Source organism: Charadrius vociferus, unplaced genomic scaffold (genome assembly GCF_000708025.1).
Source record: "Charadrius vociferus isolate BGI_N301 unplaced genomic scaffold, ASM70802v2 scaffold257, whole genome shotgun sequence".
Classification (NCBI taxonomy): domain Eukaryota; kingdom Metazoa; phylum Chordata; class Aves; order Charadriiformes; family Charadriidae; genus Charadrius; species Charadrius vociferus.
Genome location: NW_009649473.1, coordinates 1,810,992 through 1,833,206, shown reverse-complemented (window position 1 = coordinate 1,833,206; position 22,215 = coordinate 1,810,992). Strand labels below are relative to the sequence as shown.

Sequence of the window (22,215 nt, the reverse complement as noted above, 5' to 3'; positions counted from 1 at the left end):
ATCGAGATCGGCCCCACAGGCAGGCTTTAGTGTGTCATGACACAAGCTCAAACCTTTGGATCCCAGAGCTTCCCTTTCTTGCTTCACGTGATGGCATGAACCTGGTGTTCATAAACCACATTATTAAATACATTCCTGGTAAACAAGCAGGGCCATTCGAACCTGCATAATGAGTGCAAAAACAATGGCAGTTTAGATGCAAGGTTTCTATCATTTATTCTTAATGTAGAGGCCAACTATTCCACTGAGTTACAATTCTGGCACTCCTGCTGCTGTAAAGAGGGAAGCTAACTGGGTGGAAAGGAGACACCATGGAGCCTTGTATGAAAAATGCGATTCAGTTCTGATCAGAAGTTGAACATGTCACTAAACAAAAAAGGCAGAAGAAATCCTACCTCTTATTTCATGACTTAGCTGGTCCTGTCATTTTTCATAGCTATCAGCTAATAACATGCATAGAGAGAACATTGTGAAATTGTCATACCTCGAGGGCCTGTTGTCCACTTACCATAAGCATATTTCATTTGGCAGAAGTCAGCGACGCTTCCAAGCACCTTTTCTTTGCATACACACTTTTCTAGCAGGGGAACCACAGAACACAAAGGGTTGGAGAAGAGCCAGGACACGAGAGAGAAAAGGAAAGCAAATGATACTCAGTTATAAAGTTATATGTATATACCTCCCATAATACGGATGGACTTTTAAGATTAAGTTTGAGAGTTAGTTATTTGCAGATCTGTTTCTTGTTAGATGATACAATAATTGTTCTGAAATCTGATCAGTACTGTCAAGTAAAATGCAGCCCTCATGGGGCCTATTGTACAGTCAATAAACCGATACTAAGAGAGATTTGTAAGAATCAGATCCAGGTGTAAATCATGTAAATAACAATACCCTTGTTTGATCCCATAAGCTAAGAAATGCTGATCCTGCTGGTATTAAGGTAATATCCCTCTCAGAAAAGTCAAGATATGCAATAGGTGGCACTGTTACCTCTGGGTCTTACAAAGCCAGTGATGCTGATAAGTGCTGACCTTCATATGTGGGAAGCCAAGCTGAGAACTCTTTAAGCATTAAAGGCTCCACCTCATTGTATAAGTATATAATTCTATACTTTGTAACTTCAGCTGGATACAGTATTCTTTACTTTCTCCCCTGAGCTGTTGCGCCATCAGGAATATCTTACTCTTAACATCACCCAAATTCCACCCCAGAGATGGTGCACTTCAGTGATGGCTGACATGGTCTTTTTACAAATAACACTTGAAGTTCTGAACAGCAACTGAATGCTTGAGAAGGAGCTGCGTAAAACCGTAAGCATTATGACTATAATTCTGACAACAAAAGGAGAGTATTTTATCCACACAATCTTATTCATGACTTACTGATTTCCAAACCCAAACTTGGATAGTACAGTTGGTTTGTAAAATAACAATGTAAGTGTAATAATAACCTATATAGTTCACATTAGCAGATGTTGCCAGCAGATGGGGGACAGACAAGCTGGGGATGAGTGGGGCAATTTACATTGGTAGGAGAACAAAGAACTGGCACTAAGTTAAGTTACTATATGTTTCCCAGACTGTGGGTTGTACCTGGGTGCCTCAGTGCAGAAAATCCCTGCTCGTGGTCATTCCATTTCCACTCCTCTTCGCTCTCGTTGGTTGGCATTTGCACAAGGTCAGGGATTCGTCCCCCAATGGGGATGTTAAAGAACGGCTCATTGTCATAGCTGGGGGGACACATAAAACAGAAGACTTGGTTAGGACAGGAGGTGGGTGGGAAGCGGGTGTTTGTAGCATGGGGCTGTATCCAGACAGATGAGCTTGCTTTTTTCAGGTTGGGGGTGCAAATAAGAGCAAGAGTTCATGCCATACAGAGAGACCACAAGAGCTAGGCTTTTATTTAGGCCTTACCACTGCTGACTTAACATTTTTTAAACTAACTATGTATTGGGCCTTTTTTGCTTTTGTTTGTTTGCTTTTACTGAATTAAGTAACTTGAAGTTAGTGACCACTTGCTGATGTCACTAAGGAACTTGGGTCACCTGCAGGGCCCATTAAACAGCAGTCACTCAGCAAATCATAGAATTTCTGTACTGATTAATGCATGTTTGGGGTACAGATGCCTGCCCTCTAGAAACAAGAGGGAGACCTTGTAGTTCATTTTCCCTGGGCACAGATGAGAGACAAGCTCTCCAAACTCTTCCATCTATTTCCAAGGCAAACAGGTGTATTTAAAAATGCTGTACGTATTTCCATGGAGTTGTGGAGTTGGCAACTATTACTGCAAAAAGGCATAATTTCAAGGTTGCCTTGGATAATACAGTGGACTTAAAAGTGGGCCAGCCACCAAATGGAATCTAAAAATGATTGTGTACCCTTCAGCATCCTCCAATTACTGTCATTGCTGCAGTATTTCAGTTAATGTTTGTGTCATTACACATAATCCCATCTCAAAGTGAACCCAAAGGAGGGCTTCTTTACCCATTGAAACAGTTTCCAGTGTGCTGGTCGCAGTCTCTGGCACAGTCACAAGGGCGACAGCCATTTTCTCCAAAGCCCCAGTAGCCCATGAGACATCTATCGCAGTTGGGGCCCGCCACACCTGGCTTGCAGTAACAGAATCCCGTCTTGGGGTGGCATCGCCAGCTTCTGCTGAAAGTCGCGTTGGCTGAACCCATTGGCTGGCAGGCGCAGGCTGTGGAGATACCATAAGAGGTGACTGAGATTATGTGCCCAGGGGTCATCTGGTTAAGTGACAGTCTTTCAAGGCTGATAAACTCGTGCCCTGTTCCTTATGCTCAGTAGTTTTATGTCAAAATTGGTAAACACTGCATTGTCAGCCTACATTTGCAATATTATTTTTGTTTCTTTTTAACTCATTAAGCACAGCAAAACAAGTACAACTGGGAACCATTTATGTATGCAAGTCAGTTCTCTACTACACAAATCTTCACAATACAGGGTTTTGAAGTGGTGGCAGCAAGCCTCCACTGTGTGTTTATTTTTAAGGGGGCTTGCAGGTGATTCACTTTTAGGCGTTTTGCAAAAAGATTCAGTAGCATGGGTGAGGTAAAAGGTTATAGCTATTGCCTATGTTGCCTTTCCTATGAACACAGAGATCACAAAGCTACTGTTTCCTCTGGGGCTAGGTGCAGCTTATGCGGGTGGTTCAGATGACCTGAAACACTTTTTCTATTTCTGCCTCCAAAAAATCCATAGATTTCCTTCAGTGCGAGTTCTAAGGGACACATCTCACCATGCAGTACTGTATGTGTGTAAGGAAGCTGATTACTTTTTCTGTACAAATAAATGAGCAGATTTGTTATAAGGAAGGCGGACAGAATGAGACAAGATCTCTAACCTTGCTAGATGTATTTTATATGTAGCTGGAGATGAGAAAATAGGAGGAAAAAACCCAGATCTATTGCTAATTTGACATCAGCCTGGCAACTCAAGGCAACTTGGCAGTAAAACAGATAGTTACAGCTCCTGTGGGCAACTCTGCCTGCACAGACAATAAATTGTCATAATCCCACACCACCAGTACATTCCCAATGCGACAGCATCAAGGAGTGTGGTGGAAAGTAATATACAGATAGTAGCGCAAAGCCAACACAGTTGACTCCTCTCCATCAGGGCAGAGGCTAGCTGAGATAGTCAAGCCTTCTGCCAACAGCTCTGCAGAGGTAAAATACAAGCAATAAACATTCCCACTCATTTCTGATATTCAAACAAGTCTGATTAAAACGAGAACTGAGCTGAACTCCAGGCCTTCATATTTCAGCTCGTTTTTGTATTAACAAAGCAGCATGCCCTGGCTTTTGCTTGTAGCAGAAGCTGAAAAGGAAATGCATCACTACTTCATCCATCTGGAAGAGGGCAGAAATAAAAATCTTGTGGCTAAGACCTGCTTTAACAGAGATTTTCAGTTAAATGTTGGACACCCAAGGTGTTTAGATAGCTTGGATCAGGGGCCAGCCTTTTGGATGCTTATCTGAACCAAACATGATCTCCAAAGCTTTTGAAGTTTGCCCATCATTGCTTCTAATCAAACTACTTTTCTTCATGAGCTCACAGATAAGAGACCAAATGAACACTCTGATTCCACACATCATTTTCCAAGAGGAAGGGGCAAGTATATGACTATAAAGAGTGTTAAGTGTAGCAGAGACAGATTCACTTTCATCTGCAACCTCATCTTTGATACTCAAGAAAAGAAAATACCTTTTGAAAATAGTACTAGAAAAAGAGTGAGCAATTTTGTTTAAAGGGCATTTCTCTTATGATCTGCTTACTACATAGTTATTTTTTCACCATGCCCTGTGTTCTTTATGCCAATATTTTTAATAATATTATTACACTCTGCTGTAGACGGATCTCAGTCTGTTGTTTTCAAGGGACACTAGCACAATAGCCTAAGGACAGAAAATAAGCGTGCTGTCATGGGCAATGTACTCAACACAATGAGCTGGTTGGCGGATGGCAGCAGGCTCGCCTGTTTGCCACAAAGCAGTCTTGACTTTGGGAGCAAACCCAGGGATTTTGCTGTCAGTTCTGGAGAGCAGGTGTAACAATGAAGTGCTCATTAGCGCTGACAGTTTCAAAGGCAAGTTCTGATTTGTTGCTGCTCAACTTGAATTATTTTTGCGCAGATTTTTGCAGGGCTGACTACATCATCCTGAAAGAGGAGACACTTAGTTCCATCCATCACTGAAAAAAATGGATGTCATAGATTTGGGGATAAGGAGGGGAAACACCCGCTTCCTTTACTGCAGGCAGGTCTGAGCCACAAGAATTAAGAGGTTGCCAACATCTGGGCTGGCTTGCATCCAAATTCTTATTTCACTGTAATATCTCTGTATGTAGGATCTACCTGTGGAGTTTTCACATTAAATATCTTATATTTTCTTATATTTCTGCAACTTCTGGGTCTCTCTTTATTCCCATCTTGTTTCCAGTTTTCAGGTTTCATCAGTTAGGGTGATATAACAGATAGGTAAATCATTAGCATCATTAGACTCACTGAGACTAGATCCTGATTCAGGAAGATGAGACCTCCCATCCTATCCCTAAGGGAAAGTGTTACAGGACAGTGACTGACAGCGTTGGCAGAAGCTGATGAGGAGGTAGGAAAAAAGTGCCTCTTCCCCCCCACCTTATTTTGGGGCTATGATTCAGGAAAACTAATGTTCCCAAATGAACTGTGGGGCATATTCCCCAATTAGAAACTGGAACAACTTCTGGTGGATGAGAAAGCAAGCTGAATCAATAAATGTACAACACTTTCAGATGAGTTATACAAGTGGCTTGCAAACGCTTTACTCAGTCTGTGTTTATTTAGCATTTCAGCTTGGGTGTGTACATTGTCTGGCTTCCAGAGTATTACGGCCAAAATCCCAGTTGTGCATCTAAGGTAACTCCCAAAATAAGAGCCCACATGTCACATGCTGAAGGGGCAGCTGTTGATGGCTGGGTTTTATCTGCTTAATAGTACCACAGATTTGCAGATAAACCTCACAATTAAAGACACATAAAAGCAAGTTTCCAAAACCTCATGCCTTTACATTTCCCAATATTTGACAACACAGCCTCTTCCCCTGCTGATTTTTGCTTCTTTTCTCTTGGCAAACCCTAGTTTTCTCTCCATCCGCCTCCCTGTCTAACAAAACACCAGCCGACATGACAATGGCCTTGTTTGTCAAAGGCATCATCAATTATGTTAGGGACGGTGTGCAGACAGTTCTGGCTCAGAAATGGCTGGTTTATTTGGGTTCTCCCCTTGACAGCAGTGTAATGAAAAATTTCATCATTGTACTTTAGAATTGGCTATCAGTCACGAAGTATCACAAAGCATCCTCTTGCCTTTTAGTCTCACTCTTACACTAAGTTTGTTTTGTCAGAAACTACTGTAAAAAGGAGACAAGGAATAATGAAAAATGAATAATTCATACAACAGTCTCCACTCAAGTCCTCAATAAATCTGTCTGCCCTCAGCACAGCTGTCTTTCCCATGTAATTAGACACAGACGTAAAATATAATATGGGTTGTAACAATATGGTCTAAACTTAGAGGAAAATAGCAAGTGCACCAAGTAATTCAGTGGACTTCGAGGTACCTTGCCTTAAACTTCTGTCTAATAATAATGCATAAGATATAGCTGTGAGCAGACTGTGGCTATTTGATGAAAAACAGGCAAAATGAGAAATGAAACACAGTCTTTTGAATCTGAAATATATACATGTGCATCTTTGGAGCATATGACCAAATCAGGGCAATTTTTAAAGCATGTCAGATGTGGGGATTGACTCAGCCAATAATGCTTCTTAAATGAAGGAAATAAGATAGACAGCTGTGTGTGTGGTCAGGCCTGATTAAGACAGACTGAACCAAGATGTGGTCAGGCCTTTGTGATATTACAATTAAAAGTTCACTCCCTCTGCTCAGAAGTAAAAGGATGGGAAGCAGAGCTTTTCTCTGTGTGTGTGCGCGTGCATGTGCATCTGGGCACATTTTAATTTTCAACCCTTGTGGTTAGAGCAAAAAACCTTTTTTTCCTGGACACCATTTTTAATGGGTCTACATGCCTGCATTATTTTTTAAGCTAAGCAAAGGGTGAGTACAAAAGATGGTGCCATTTCAGAAGGATCCCTTAAGCCTCCAAATAAGCCACAGGAAGGAGCTAAGGATACAGCAGCTTTTCTAACCATTGGTTAGGAAACGATTAGGCTTCCGAGTCTAAGCTCCTGTACAAGTCTGTATCCAAACTACTTAATCCTGTGTTGTCACCCCCAATAACAGGCAGGTGTGTGCCTTGCTCTGGGGCTCTTTTCATGCCTTTTTAAAAAAAAAAAAAAAATAGATCTAAGCAGAATTAAAACAAAGGTCTGCATGCGACATGGCTCTCATTATCCCCAGCAGCTAGGAAGAGGAGAAGCAAAGGGATTAGAGGCAGGCTACCTCTGCAGACAAAAAGAAATATCAGATTCACATTTACATGTAAAATTTCAACAGTTTTGTTTTTTTTTTTCAAGGGAATGTCTTTGCAGTCTCACATTGGAGGGTCAGCAAAGGGTGGTTTGGATAGTGCCAGGACATCCAATTGTTATACAACTTTTTTTTTCCCTAGCAGTGATTAAGAGAGAATGCTGTTCATTATTATGACTAATGCTTAAAGACTCTCTCTGGGCCTGGGCAGTGTCCTGTTAACTTTCTGTGAGCCTGAGGGGGATGTCACAGCTGAACCTAGACTTTGCTCTGGATGGCAGAGCACTCTTCAAGCGTGCTTTCTCAAAGGGATTAGCACAGCATTTCATTCAGCTTTTTCATCAGATTTCCTTTCCCAGCTCAGTATCTACTGTACACAAAGGTCAAGTTTTGATCTCCCATTGTGGGTTTTTTTTTTTCCTCTGAGTTCAAAATGGGAAGCTGAGGACCAGGTTGCTCTCACCAAAATCATCCATCCAGTTTGCTGTTTGCAGTTCATTACTGCTTTTCAGCACTTGCCCAGTGGGTGGGTTTTTCATTTAGTGTTGTTAGTCTGGCACTGTTTGCGTGGTTTTCTCAAAGTGAGATGATGCCTTGGAATTGGTACATTTAAATCCTCACAAGCATGCTAGTGCAAGTGGCACCTCTTCAATTTATGATCAGCAGGCTGAGGTACGAGAGAAATGTACCTGGTGGTCTAATTGTCTAATTTCTTACATATTAGCAATGCTCAAAACAGTAACTGTTTTTTACTGAATAACCAGAGTTGTTTCAAGGGTCACACAACCTGAACAATTTACTCAGACCACACCAGATTAAGTTTAATAGCAATGCAAGTTTGGCAACCTAAAGGATGGAGAAGAGGGCCTCTATCTTACATCCTGCATGAGACCTTTCAGTTTAATATCTGCTCTGGGCATAAGGAGCTGATGATGGTCCTGGAGGTGAAACCTTCCCTCTATCAAACTGAGTCTGTTCTAACCAAAACAACTCAGCCTGTCTGCACTGGTGTTTCTGGTTTTGCTGTCACTGATAATAACCAAAGCAGTGAAATGTTCCCTGAAAATTCTCTGCAGGGGTACAGCATAACATGAAGTGCACACTTATACACTGCCTGCAAACCACACGGGGAAGTGTTTGGGGATCAGTTCTTTCATCATACAACACACTACCCTATTAGGGTAATTTGTCAAGTGTCATTGTGTGAATTCTCTTCCTCACCTTAAATAGTAGAGAAAAGGCAGACTAACCACACACCCCCAGGTTTCTCTTAACTCTGTAGTTATATGTGCAGTGTCCCTTCTATTTCCACACAGGTACAAGCACCATGCACACATCAGTCTGCTGTAAAAGCTGAGGCTCTCTAGAGTGAACTGTAATACCCTTTCCTTATATCTTGATATGGCAAGCATCCATGCATGCCTTTACATGCTTGTGAAAGGTCCCATTGATTTGAATCATGCACAGAGAGGGTCATGCTCACCTATTTGCAATAATGCTGAATCAAACCAGTTAGATTCATCTCAACCACCAGAAACTCTAGTGCAGGCTAGTGATCCAGAATACCTCTTAAGCCAAGGAAGAGAAATAGATATCCTCTAGAGGCCAATTCAGCTCATCTATCTCAGGCATCTATGTTAAACTGCAATAAATAGTTCCCTAGAGGTCCCACTGTTTCTCCACTGACTGTACAGGGACCCTAGAAAAGACATGTAACGTTCAGGTGGCTAAAGTGGGACAGCAGCTATCTGGGCCTGAGCATGCAAGTCAGAGTGGAAACAATTGCATTTGGGGGCCTTCTGCTGGCAGCAGCATGTTCCCAGGTGAAAAGAACATTATTGTGCTTGACTGGCGTGATAGGAATAAAGCTCTTTCAACAAGGTAAATTTCTGAACAGTTTTTCTTTTGCTATGCAGAGCATTAGCAGGAGGTACTGAGAGGCCTGTAACCAGACCAGACAAAAGAGGCAGAGGTAGAGTCAAGGTCTGATTTCATCCAGGCAGACTGTTCTAGGGTTTCCACACAGATAGGCTGTATTTTCAAACAATGTTTTTTCCCCTTCACTGCTCTCCAGTGCTCCTTGACTTTAGCGGTTATCTAATATTACACATGATGTTGGTTACTACACCATCACCCTGCTGTTAAATACAAGAGTTCATACACAGATTCTTTCAGGTACTATGAGATTGAAAACTAATCTTCTGGCACAACAGTTTATTCTCATTCCAATATTTTCCTGCAGCAAATCTGCTCAGAGTAGAAACAGGACTAGAAAGGGGCCACCATAGAACACTATGGGGTACAGGGTGAGTTAGATAAGCTCACCCCCAGCCCTGCCTGCTGTTCAGTGTTCTGTGATGAACAGTGTGAAATCAAAAAGAAGGGGTTTTATGGAAGCTGTCTGTGCTGGCACTAACATCCAGTGGAAAGCATACAAAAGAGCAGAAACATAGGGTGTGTTGTGGACAGAAAGTTTAAGCATTATCACAGGCAATACAGTCGTAGTGAGAGGAGTGTTTGTAACCTGAGTGTTTAAGAGGAATCTTGATGAAGAACATCAAAGGGTCAGGAAAACTTCAAAAGCACATGATGCCAGTGGGCATGAGTACAGGTGACAGAGGATGAAGTTCTCTGTGCTGGCAACTGATGTCTGAGCTATGGGGATGGAAAACTATCCAAAGGGAGAAATGATGTGATGTATAGTGTTGGAAATAGCAACCTCCCAAATAGATGCCAGATGGGATCAGATGTGTGAAGCCTGGCAGGATACTCAGGAAATGTTTACACTAAGTAAGGGAGATCTGGGCTATGTTCCAGACTGGCTGGGTGCAAACTACCTTGATCCAGAGGTTGTACACCCTCAGTGTACAACCATTAGTGCCTCTATGCCTGAGTTACTTCCTAACACATACTGCTGAAGTGTTAATGAGGCAATTAATTTGGGCAAAGCACCCCATAATACAGGTGTAGAATCCAGAGATAAGTCTGCATGAGCTCTGATCTGTTTGTTCCCAAGTGGATATGCACGGTCTCGTGCTTCCTACACCTCCTGCAGCCATTATTATATATATTTATCTGCACAGATGTTGCACAATCAAATGGAATTTAACAATAGCTTATACATAGGCACACACAGGCTTAAGAGGTGCAGAAAAAACCCCAGCTAAATAAAATATGCTTCAAGAAAAAAGGAACCATATTATTTTAAATGCAAGCACAAGAAGAACATACCTTTCCCCAGAATGCAATGCATTTGGAGAACTATAGCAGTTAGCACAAACAAAATGTGTAATACCAGGGGGATAAATAGACATGGAAAATTAGGAAGATGTCCTTCGCTCAGAAAACTGTAGTTTAGGAAAATAATACAAAGAAAGGATAGTAATACTCTCGTGTTACTTCTACAGGAGTTATTGATTCTGTAGGAGTTAATTATTTCTTTCTTTTAATTTAATTTAATTAATTTAATTCTTCCACCATTCATTGATCTTACATCAATGTTACATGTTACTGCATGTAACAATAGTCACTTACGTTTGCAGACCTCTGTAGAAGACATGGGTTTCCCTCTATCTCGGTAATACCCTGGTTTGCACCTTTGACACCGATGTCCCTCTGTGTTATGCTTGCAGTTGTCGCAGACTCCACCACTGCGTTTTCCCGATGCCAGCCAAACACTCAGGTCAAAATGGCAGCTGTCAGCATGGTTGTGACAGCGACACTCTGATGAGAAACAGGAGAACACGTTTCAGGCTTATATAACAGACATAGCAATACTATTCAAATGGTATCATTTTCCTACTGTGAATCATGGAGGAAATATCTGAGTGTAACACATTTCATCTGCCTGCAATCCTTAATTTTCATAATAACTAGAAATTGCAACAGAGAATGAGAGTCCCAGCAGGTTCTGAGAAGCCTGGCTGGTTGTGAGCTGTGTGCTATTCTTACAGTAAGACAAACCAGTCAGATGGTATCATAAGCCCTGCACAAAACCCTGGAATAGTAAAACACCTGAGGGGACGTAGCTGCTCGAAGAACAGATTTCTGCCTTGTAAATTCCACTTCCCAATAGCCCAAATGGGTCAGCTGCAGTAAACCAACATGCATACTGGAGTTTTCCATCAATGACCAGCTTCTATCATTACCAGTTTCTCTAATAGCACCATTAGTGTACATCGACAGAAGTCTTCGTTAGGGAACTTTGCTTGCTGGCATGGTGAGTGGTTATCCTGAAAGCCTGGATCAGTAAACTCCCTCCCACTTACTTTTGCATTCATTTGGCACCCCTGTTTTTCCATCTCCTGGCTTCCAAGGCTGATCATTGTACAGTGGTGCACATTTCTCACAGTGGTCCCCTGCTGTGTTGTGTCTACACACACACTTTCCATGGACCTATCAGGAGAAAGAGAATACATTCAAATAGCTACAAGCAAGAACATGGTAGAGTGCCCAACAGCCTCACGAGGAGGTGGGACTTCTCCTGCACAACTCCCACACAGCTGCCTGGCTCTTTTAGGAAACCCACAGAGCCTGGAGCTTAAACGTGTAGCTTTATGTCTTCACACAGTCACTAATGATGTAATGATAATTTTTTCTGTCTTCCAGTTTAAATGCACGTGGCAACAATTTCTTTTTAACTCTCCAGTTGGCTGTTTTACTACTACATTGATGAACAGCTCTAGATTATTTAAATTGGGTAAGCTAACACAGCTTATTTTGATTTACAAGTTCAGGGCAAGAGCATGCAAATAGCCTGAGCAGGTAGTCACCTCCAGGCAGTACCAAACACACTCTTGACTAACAGAGTGGAGTCACAGGAGAGCAGTCCAACAGAGGATGCTGGACCCTGTCTTATTTGATATTAACAGTCATCTGGAAGAGAAAGTAAATATAGGGCAATGAAATCACCATGAATTACTAAATTATAAATTGTTAGAAGAATGGGCAAGTAATCCTGGACCTCCTAGCACAGTTAAAAATGTAGAAAAATATTAAACCTGGAAAATACCAACCAGTATACCCATCCAAACCGCATATTCTGTGAGAGGAAAGCACTGATATTTGCAGAGACTTAGGTACAGTAGGCACCAACCTACCAACTTACATATGAATATAAAATAGGTTAGCAGAAAAGGCCCAGTAAAATTTGGGGCTGTGTGTCTCAGAGCACTGTAACTCCAAGTGGATAAGAAATTGTACCTGCAACGCTGTGTTCAGTTTTGAACATCTTATTACCCCATAAATGAGAAATCGGAAGGTGTTCAACAAAAATGAGCAAAAGCTGGCACGGCTGAAGAATGGGGCTGATCTACAAGCAATAAGGTTTATATGAAACCAACCTAAGCTAGGAAACAACAGTTTACAAAATATTTGAGGGGGAAACAAAGAGAAGTGCAAAAAGTCTTGACTAAAACTGGCTGAATAGTAGAGTTCTCTCATGTGACTATTTACTTGAAAAAAGAACTTGCTTCCTCTGTACTTATCTGCCTTCACTGGAACACAATAATTATTTTTAATCATGGAAATATTCTAATATATATCAGTTTTGGAATCAGGTATTCACACCAGAAACCTGACCTTGGAAACTGAGCTAGTCCAGCCTTCAAATGGAAAGTTACTATTGAAACTGGTTCAGTTCTCAAGTCATTTCACGCACCAGGAATATAATAGCCAATTCCACTATAGATTCTGATTTGGTGCACCAGATTCTGTAATATTGAGCCACATTCAAGAAGTTGTTTACAAGAGGGGTTTTGTGTTGTGTTTTTTTGTTTGTTGGTTGTTTGTTGGTTGTTTTTTGGTTTGGTTTTTTTTGTTTGTTTGTTGGTTGGTGGGTTTTTTTATATTAAGAAATAGGATTCCGATGTCTGTTTGCAATGCCTCAGAGAAAGGATTTCCCAGAGAAACTATTTGAGGAAATACCCAGCACAGGGAGTAGGAGAAAAGAAAAGATGGTACCACAGGTCACGTTCTACACTCATCACAAGAGAAGCTGCTAATTAGTGGTATATATTTCATATGCAAGCAGACACTTGTACTAGAGCAGGACACGCACAGAACTCAGGGGCAAGACCCCTCTCCCTCTGTGGACCGTTGAGGATGCTAAGCTCTGTAACCACTGTCACAGCTCTGGCCCACTGCACGTTACACAAAAAGCAGAGGCTGAAATTTCATTTTGACTGGGGTGTGAATTGAATCTAATCCTTTAATCTCACCACTAATGTGAGTTATGTTTCTCCATAGTCTTTCCTGAAAGTCAGTCTTTCCCGTTGCTGTCCTCCCTTCCCCCATCTCGCGTAGCAGGTAGCTTGGGATCAAGAGAGAAATGTTCAAAGGAGCAGTTGCGTGAATGCGCTCCCCTGCCCCCAAACTCATCTCCCTGCAGCAATTTGCTCTCCGCTCCCCTGGTTTCTAATCCTCCCAGACCAGATATGTGATGTAGCTAGCAAAGGGGATAGGCTGCAGCTGATGCCATCGCCCCTCTATGGCCAGCTGGCAGATTTGCTGCTGCACAGAGCGGTTGGCTGCCTCCTCACGGAAGACTGAGCACAGACTTCAGGGTATGCATTTCTGTCAAAGCTCAGCACCAGCAAACCTCAGGAGGATACAGCGGGTAGCACAGTATGTGATGCCTCTCCAGACCTTTGTACGAGAAAGTCATCCATGTTCAATGCGCTAAATAGGATGACAAATTACAGAAACAAAGACAAAAATACTAATAAGCAACAGCGTCAGGCTTCTCCCTATTTGGGTTTGGCTCTTCAGGCTTATAAATTCCCTGTTGTGGACCCTGACTTTTTTCAGAAGGCGTAGAACAGCAAAAAGGACCAGGAGTGAGAAAAGATAAAATGAGCCTAACCCAGAACCACGGATTTTAGTGTCCCTGAACTTCAGGCTCTATCTGAACTTTACAGTTCATTCCAAACTGAATCAGAACCAAAATCTTGGATCCAGTCACTTCTTAGGAAATTGCTACTGTATTTCAGTGCAAAATTTTTAAGTTGGGGCATTGTTTTTTTATTGATATATACACAAACTGTGCATTCACTATACAAAAAATTACATGAAAGAAACACTGAGATTGTACAGTTGGGAAATGGCAGAATTAAACCATGCAATCTTGTTTTAGCCTTGAATGACATGATCAAATATTCATTATTCCACAAGACCCTGTGCTTACAGTACACAGCACAGATGGTGTGAACACTCATGAACAATTATTCAGAAAGTAAACAGGAAAATTCAGTAAGAAAGGAAGAGTCTGGCTGTTCTTTGGAGGTAAGGAGATGTGTTAGTTTCGCTTATTGCCCACTGGTTTGTTGCAAACTCTAGTTTGTGGAGGCTATCTAGGAATGGCATGTTGTGAGTAAGACAGAGGCGTAAAGGAAGCTTCCTGCCTGTGATCCCTGCTATTGAATGGTTTACCAAATATGTGTGAAGGATGACTGGCTTAGACAAAAAGGCTGAAAAGCCAAGCAGCCAGCAGAGCCACTGAGCAGGCAGAAGTAAACAGTGAAGTTGGCATGGAACTTTTTTAGGAAGTGTTAGGCATGAGGAGTAACTTTTTTTGTATAGGTCTAAGAACAAGGAAAAGAGAATTGATGGGTATTGGGGCAAAGGTAAAGGATAATGGAAGAGAAAGCATATGTCACCTGTGGATGGATATCTCATGGAAGATTTTTTCCATGGAGAGTAATCTCATAGATGGCATTCATAGGTGAAAACAGCTAAGGAGGAGAGTGTAACATGAAGTGATAATGAAGTACAGAAAGGAGTTGGAGAGGAGAATAGAGCAGAGACACAGCTGAAGTAGCACACACAAGAAAGGCGATGGATGTAAGCAGCCATTGCAGAGAGACTGGTTAATGCAGGAGAAACTGAGCTGTAGAAGAGACCTGTTACACTTAAGCCTGAGGTGAAATAAGGGTAGGTGAGGTGGCTGCAAGTAATGAGACAAACAATTTGTTCTATTAGAGAGGAAGAGATATGAGAGGCAGCCAGAGGCCAAAGTCCAGGAAGGAACAAGAATGAAATACAGGATGCTGTCAGATAAAATAGGAAATGGGATATCTGCTTAGGGAAGGAAGAATGCAAGAGTCACACTCGACACCAACATGAAGAAAGCAGGTGTGTCCCTGACTTGTTATTCACTGCTGAATCTCTCACAAAAGTGGGTCCAAAAAATTAGAAGGTTGTGCTTTCTACCAAATGCAAGACCTCAGGGTGCAGTGGATCCCAAAGATGATCCTACCAAGGTAGAGAAAAATAGCCAGAGAAGTACAGATTCAGGGGAACTGCACTGATATTTTTCTATGCCCTAGAAAGCCGGGTCAGAGTTGCAAGTAGATAATGATGATTAAGGAGATGATTGTCAGGGAGCCACAGGGACTGATTGCTCTTTAAGGGTTGGAGAGCAATAAGCTGGTGGTTACCACAGCACAGGCTGTGCCCTTACAGAGGGGACACCATCCTGAGCACAGCAGGCAGAGCAGGGAGCTGGTGCCACAGTCCACTGACAGCCCCAGACACAGCAGGGAGATGGACCAGGGACAACTCAGAAGCAGCAAGAGACAGGCCCAGAAACAAGCTTACAACATGGGTTCAGAGTCCTTCCAGGAGGCAGAATGAGAGACAAAGGATCCACCAGGAGGGAAGCTACCTACAGCACAGGCCCAAGGTCCATCCAGGAGGCAGAGGCAGAGGCAGGGATGCAGATAGGCACATCTACAGCACAACTTAAAGAGGGACTAACAGCCCAGGGCTGAGCTTAAATGGACCCCCCGGGCCAATGGACAGGGAGGGGGTCCCAGGTGAGGCTGGTCAGGGCCATTAAAGTCCTTTTAGTGCCTTCAGGACCCTGATAATAATTCTTTGATTGCTGCTGGATTGATGTCATTGGAAGCTTTAGGATATTCAACTACGAGGAGGCATCTGAGGAAAAAATACTTCAGCTTTCTTGATTTGGAGCTGGCAATCTAGGTGGAGGGAGCTTGAAAGTAATGTGTGAGGAGCAGAGGCTTACATGAGATTCATGCCATCAATTAGGAAACCTAGCCAGTTTTCAGCTGAAGCCCTATTAGCTTATGACAGGGATTTATATGAATACATATAAATATATTGGGGCAGCAGGAGAAAGACCGTGATCCAGGAGATTTCTGTCTCACACCTCTTATATTTCACTTTGTCCTCAATGTTCAATATGTGACACTGCATCACTTGACATATGCTAATCCCTAGATACAAAAGTATTTAGGCCTGTATGGGCTTTTCCTCAGTGCTTATTGCCGCAATAATTGAGTACTTCAGAAATATTAAGGAATTTAATTTTATGACACCTCTTTTCATCTGCTTCTCCTCATTTCTGTGATAACTCTAGTTGTCTCCAAGGATCATTTCCATTCATTGGAGCATCATTGTATTGAGAGTTCAATTGCTCTGACAATTTTTTTTTTGGAAACTGCATGTTTTCTTCCAAAGTTATTGTGGGGAATGGATCACAAAAAACAGATGCACTGGCAGGCAGGCAGGCAGACTGTGTATAAGCCTCATATAAGCCTCCTCATTCCATAAAACCAGTCTGAGGTACTATGTGCATAACCTGTAATAGATTGTATTCTTGCAGTCCTGCTTTCGGAGTGCATTCAGCCGGCGTTACTCATGTCACTAATGAATGGTATGAGCTTTGAAAGATGAAAATCGCTGCTTTAAATTCTGATGCTTTGGCTGCATCGAGCTTCCAGTTTTCTAGTCAGCTTTTGCAAAGTGTAGAAGTTTATAGACTGACATACTTGCCGTTAGAGGTTATTATTAGTCCGGGAAAGGAACAAAAATGCTATGCTATACTCTCAGTCACCGTTGTATTGGATTTAATGACCACTTTAAAGCAAGTCTTGGTTTTGTGTCTTGGTATAGCAAGCTATATTCCCAGGCTGTGGTTTCATGATGTAAAGTCTTTAGGGACAACCTTGATTTGAGACATTTCTGCTTTCCTTACTACTTCTTTCTGTGCTATCACCTCCTGCATTGTGCCTTGAGTCATGTGTAAATTGGGCTGTGAAAATAAACCATGCTAAAAAAAACTTAAAACCACTTTTTTTTTTTTTTTCCTTGGCACTAGTATTTTAAGTCTGGATTAATTCCCTCATCTGCTTCACGGTACAGTCGTGCTGTTACAAGTCTGGTATTGCTGCCAAAGGCTTTGATTTGTACATCTACCACCTGAGCAGCTTTGAGTCAGGACGTAGAGGAGGTTATAGCTTCGTGGATTTTAATGCCAGGATGATCAGTTCCAGTCATTTAGCTTGACCTGCTATACTAAGCCATGAATTTCATTCAGTAGTTCTTACATGGGGCTCGGTAATTTCTAGTTGATTTATAGCAAATAGAGTAAAACCACATTCTGCTTTTATACAACAGTTCCAAGAAATTACATGATACTTATTCACCTTTGACTGCATAAAGTTGCTTCACCTGAATTCTGATCTGCAGCTGAGAGAGTGGACATTTTCCATCTGTTTGTCCTGCAATTTTTTGATTTTTTAAATTCTGTTCAGCTTTGTATAATACCTGAAGCCTCTTGCTTCTCTCTGCCCATTTAGTTTCTTTTACCTTTTGTCCTTTCAGTAAATGTTGTGGTTGTTGCTCTTTCTCCTGGGCTATTCTCAGTCTATTTTGGGGCTTTTTTCCTAATGAATGAAGGTTAAATTTGGAAGCCTTCCAGAACAGAGCAACTGTTGCTGATTCAGAGAAAATGTTTGTCTTTGGGCTCTGTATTCACTTTGTAATGTTGCCAGAGAAATTTTGGATACAGCAGTTTGCAATGACATCAGAGGCTAGTCCCTTACCTGCTTTTAGTAAAATGACTCTCTGTCATTTTGAGTGGTTAAATACAAAACAGTGTCTGCTATTCCGCTTTATTTCTCTTACAGTTCCGATGGGGTCTGTTGTCTCTCCAAATGAAGAGATGTAGCCATGCAGATTTATAATAAATCCTTCAATATCAGGTCCTGAGGAGAGCACATATGACTTTTAAGAGGCTAAACTAAATTTAGCTAAATTTCCTTCAACTTTTTCAAATTCAGAAAGACCAAAAAGAATGGGTGGCTTTCGAGTAAGTTCCAGATTATAGTGCCTGCTATGGGTAGATTGACAGTTCAAATTCCTGCTCTAATCAGGAATGAAAATTATTTTCCTATGTCACTTGCTGGTTTCTGGGAAAAGCTCTAATAAGTGCATGTGTCTAAAAACTAGTACGCATATGGGCGTTTTCTGAGGGAACTGAATTTCTGGCTCATACTTGGTCACTTTGGTAAATTAAGTCTGAGGGAACTTGGCAGGGATAAGTAGAGCTGGGACACTTGTGGCAAGGCCACCTGAGCCCATACAGGTTTTGATCTCCACAGCAGTGAATGAACAAGCTGCCACCGGTTCCAAATTCCCTAAATAGATAATGGCGAAGAAAAATCAGTGATAGTGTTTAGTTGAATATTCAGACTGGCATCACTAAGCCCCTTTTTGAACAGTAACAAAAGAACAGAATAAATAGACCGGAAGAGGTACAAAATTCATGCTTCATGTGAGGGAATATAACTCAGCTTGTGACAGTTTCAAGACACAACTCCATCCTCTGCCTGTATTCACCTCCCTCAGCCTTTACACACATGGCCGGCTGTACCTTAGCCCACATTTCACTCTACTTTCTTACTGTTTTCTTTCTCAGTGCTAACCTGATTTTTATTCATTTTTGGGCTAAGCTGTCCTCTAATTTTTACCTGCAGTGCCAACAACCCCATTACCGATCTGTAACAAACTGCATACAAATAAGGGATGTCACGCTGAAATGCAGCTGCTGAGTTACAGCAGGTCCCCAGCTCTTGGTGAGTGTCTTAAGAATGGAAGAAGCAGAAAGTAGAGCAGGACTCAGTGTTTTAATAAGGGAATGCCTGAATCACAGTGTAATGAGAAAATACCACCATTTGAATCTCCTGGAAGTGAATGGCACAAGTGAGTTTGATCTTGTTCGAGGCTTTGCTCCTGATGCCACTGAACAGTGTGGCCTGACTGCCAACCTTTGCTGAAGAAAGACCCAGAATTAGTTTTCAGCGGGGGAGGAAACGGGATAAGCTCTAAATTCTGATACGTGGACAAGGATTTGTGGATTTACAGGTCAGGCATAACGGGTTAGCACATTGAGGACAGTTCGGAGAAGTTTGGACATGACCTGTTCATTCAAGAGGCAAAATAATTCTGTCATTTACTTTGTAATAAGTCTGACTAACTCCAGCAGCTCTGTCAACTTAGCTGGGTTTCGTTGGTTAATCCGCAGTGGCTCTAGGGGTGTGTGATTGAAAACCCACTGCCAAAGTGGGCCTGAGCTCTTCTCTGAATTTCTACCTCTGTGTTGAGTGAATTTGGCAATGTGCATAGCTCCCATTCAAGTGAAATTATGTTGAGTAATGGAATAGATGAAGCCAAGAGAAAAATAGTTTTCTGCAACTTCTCTGCTGCAGCTTGGAGAGTGGGGGAAGGGCAGGGCTGGAAAAGGTGCAGGACCAGCCAAATTTATAATGAATCTGGGAAGGGAGAAAAAGGGTGAGAAAATCTATGATCAAGCAGAAAACGTGTGCACAGCAAGGAAAGGATTCTAAATGCCTAAAGTGTGCAAAGCTACTCCCCAGGACCCTTCCAGCACAAAAGTGAGCCAAGGCAAGGGAATATATGTATGATTTTATAACTTTTGCACTGAGTAATATGAAATTTGTTTATAATCCTGTGCAAATTTTCTCCATGTTTTGTGTGCATCTGCTGCCGAAGCATTAAAATGCAAACTCCATGCACCAGCCAGGTACAACTCTAGAAAGATTTGCTTAAATTACCGGGAGATTTATTAGGGGTGAGTGAACTGGCTGAAAGGCCTTGAAAAGCCTTGGTAGAAGACTGAAAACTTTTGTTCTTGTAACATGTAGGTGAGCTGAGGACAGAAGCAACATAGCAGTCTATTCAGTCCCAAGGGAGCTTAAAAACACAAGGACTTAATGTATGAGCGCAGCAGCTCCTATGATTGTCACATCACAGCAACTTCCTAGTGTTGGGGGCTGTGTCAAACTCAACTTAGAGAGACAGAACAGTATATATCGTATGGAGCTTAAACAAAAGAACCTCAGAAATTTGCTGTACTATGGGACGTCAGAGAGGTAGTAAGTGGTGGCTGATAGCTGTGAGATGAAGCAATTATTTCTGTCTTAGACACACGCACGGAGACTCTTGTAGCTTTAATGTCATAAGCAATCCTTTAAAGAACTATAAGGCATATTTTACCAGCCCTAAAATATATTTACAGTTGTTTCGAATCAGATGGTTCAACTAGCAGGGTTATTATGGTTCTTTCACAGAGATGAAAGTAGCAGAGAACATCACTTAAGTGATTAAATCAACACTTTAATCACTTAAGTGATTAAAACAACAAAAAACACTATTAATGACAGCAATTAAGCAATAAAATTAAAATACGTTTAAATAGCTGACCAATAGCCATTGGTTTTAAGAAAAGCTGTGTTTAAAGGCTAATATTGTCAGACAGGAAATTGTTAGCTACCCCATTCCACAAAATAAAAGATGTTTTCCTACAAGTAAGATGAGGGTCTGCATGGGTGGATCTACACTGAGCCCTGTTTCAGGAAAGCATTAGGCATGTGTTTAAACACCATTTCTCAATAGGCATGTTTTTCTGATTTGGACTTCAGTAGTAGTAGAAGGCATTTCCACAACAATAATAAATTGTAGGAAGAACTTGTTGACTTTATAATTACAGAATTCCTGCTGACTGAACCACTGTAGGCATCATACCATCAAAATTGTGGCTATTCTCTAAACCATAGATACTCAAAACATTATGTTGATGGTATGAATGCCAGATGCTCTGGCTGCAAACGATAGGTTCTCAGTAGAGCTAGTGGAGAACCTGCATGGGTTAAGTTAAATGCACTGCTTATAATCAGCAGAGGGTAGAAGGACAGCCCACACACCCTATGTGCAACAAGCAAATTAAAGATGCAGAATGCCATAGTATATTGTCAGGGTACACCAAAGTAGCCAAATTAGCCATCTTTCATAAGATGAAATAGCACTCAGACTAATTTAATTTCAGAGCTCACCAGAAGGCAGGGTATGTCCTCTCTAAAAGGGAGCATGTTGGCCAGTGCAGGTGAGTAAGGCTGCACAGCAGCGCAGAAGTTCTCCTACTGTTGCCCGCATTTCAGTGGGCAGTGCTAAGTGGAAAGGCAGGGGGTGGGCAGACCGTTTTACTAAATCACGTAGGAATGGTCCCTGGAACTGCTGTAGACCTGACCTTACCTGAACGTCAGTTCAAAACTGTGTGAACTACTGCTTACATGTATCCCTGCTATTCCAGCTGAAATGACAATAATGCAATGTAGTGCTGATACTGTTGGGAGAGGAGGACCATCTTGTTAAAATTTGAGTCTAGTGTCAAAGAGCCAGGAAAACCAGAAATGTTCACAAAAACTGTGGAGAGGAACCCAGATTAACAGAGCCTAAATCTGTGCTGAACGGGACTCTGAAACCTCTAAGATCTTTTCATCAGGACTACTACTACAGGTTTGGTGCAATTCTGGGAGATACCTGATGTAGCATCTGAGTCAAAACTTTAAGGCCAACCAGAATGAATACAGACACCAGCCCAGAGGTGTGCTTGAATTTGGAGTGTACAATATATCTAAAATAAAGGAGGACTATGTATGATGTTTTTGCTTGGATTCGCATTTTTAGCTACTCAGAAGGATAGGGCTGTTTGATTTTTGGGTTGTCCAAGAACCAGCTCCTGACAGTAATGGAGGCATTACTTTAGTGTGCCAGTCTTCCTCACAATCACTCTTCAACAACAAGAAGTTGTATATATATACATATATACACACCACATATTCCTATATATGGTATATATAGGAAAGCTCTTTTTCAGTTTTATTCACACATTCTTCAGTTAAGGTTTCCAGTGACTTTTGTGAGAATGTGATAAAACAGGATCTTCTGGATGTGACCTACAAGACAAGTCGTAATATGCTTTTCCAACTTTTATCTAAGTAATTGTTTGAGAACTTAACTGTCATTTAGAGTCACAGTTTTGAAGCCCATTTCCCCCTACAAAACTAGGCACTCAGTAAAACTATCCACTAAAATTAAAGATAACTTTTCCATGATGCTCTT

General features: G+C 41.6%; 1 protein-coding gene across 1 annotated transcript in view; it reads right to left on the bottom strand.

Moving 5' to 3' along the window:
* LOC104290720 (netrin-4-like) overlaps positions 1–22,215 on the bottom strand; it is a 52,257-nt gene that overhangs the window by 3,899 nt on the left and 26,143 nt on the right. The window contains exons 4-8 of the mRNA XM_009889864.1: positions 11,259–11,385; positions 10,525–10,713; positions 2,487–2,700; positions 1,596–1,732; positions 509–577 (exon numbers count right to left, since the gene is read on the bottom strand). Coding sequence (XP_009888166.1) covers positions 509–577; positions 1,596–1,732; positions 2,487–2,700; positions 10,525–10,713; positions 11,259–11,385 — 736 coding nt within the window. The remainder of the gene's footprint in view (positions 1–508; positions 578–1,595; positions 1,733–2,486; positions 2,701–10,524; positions 10,714–11,258; positions 11,386–22,215) is intronic.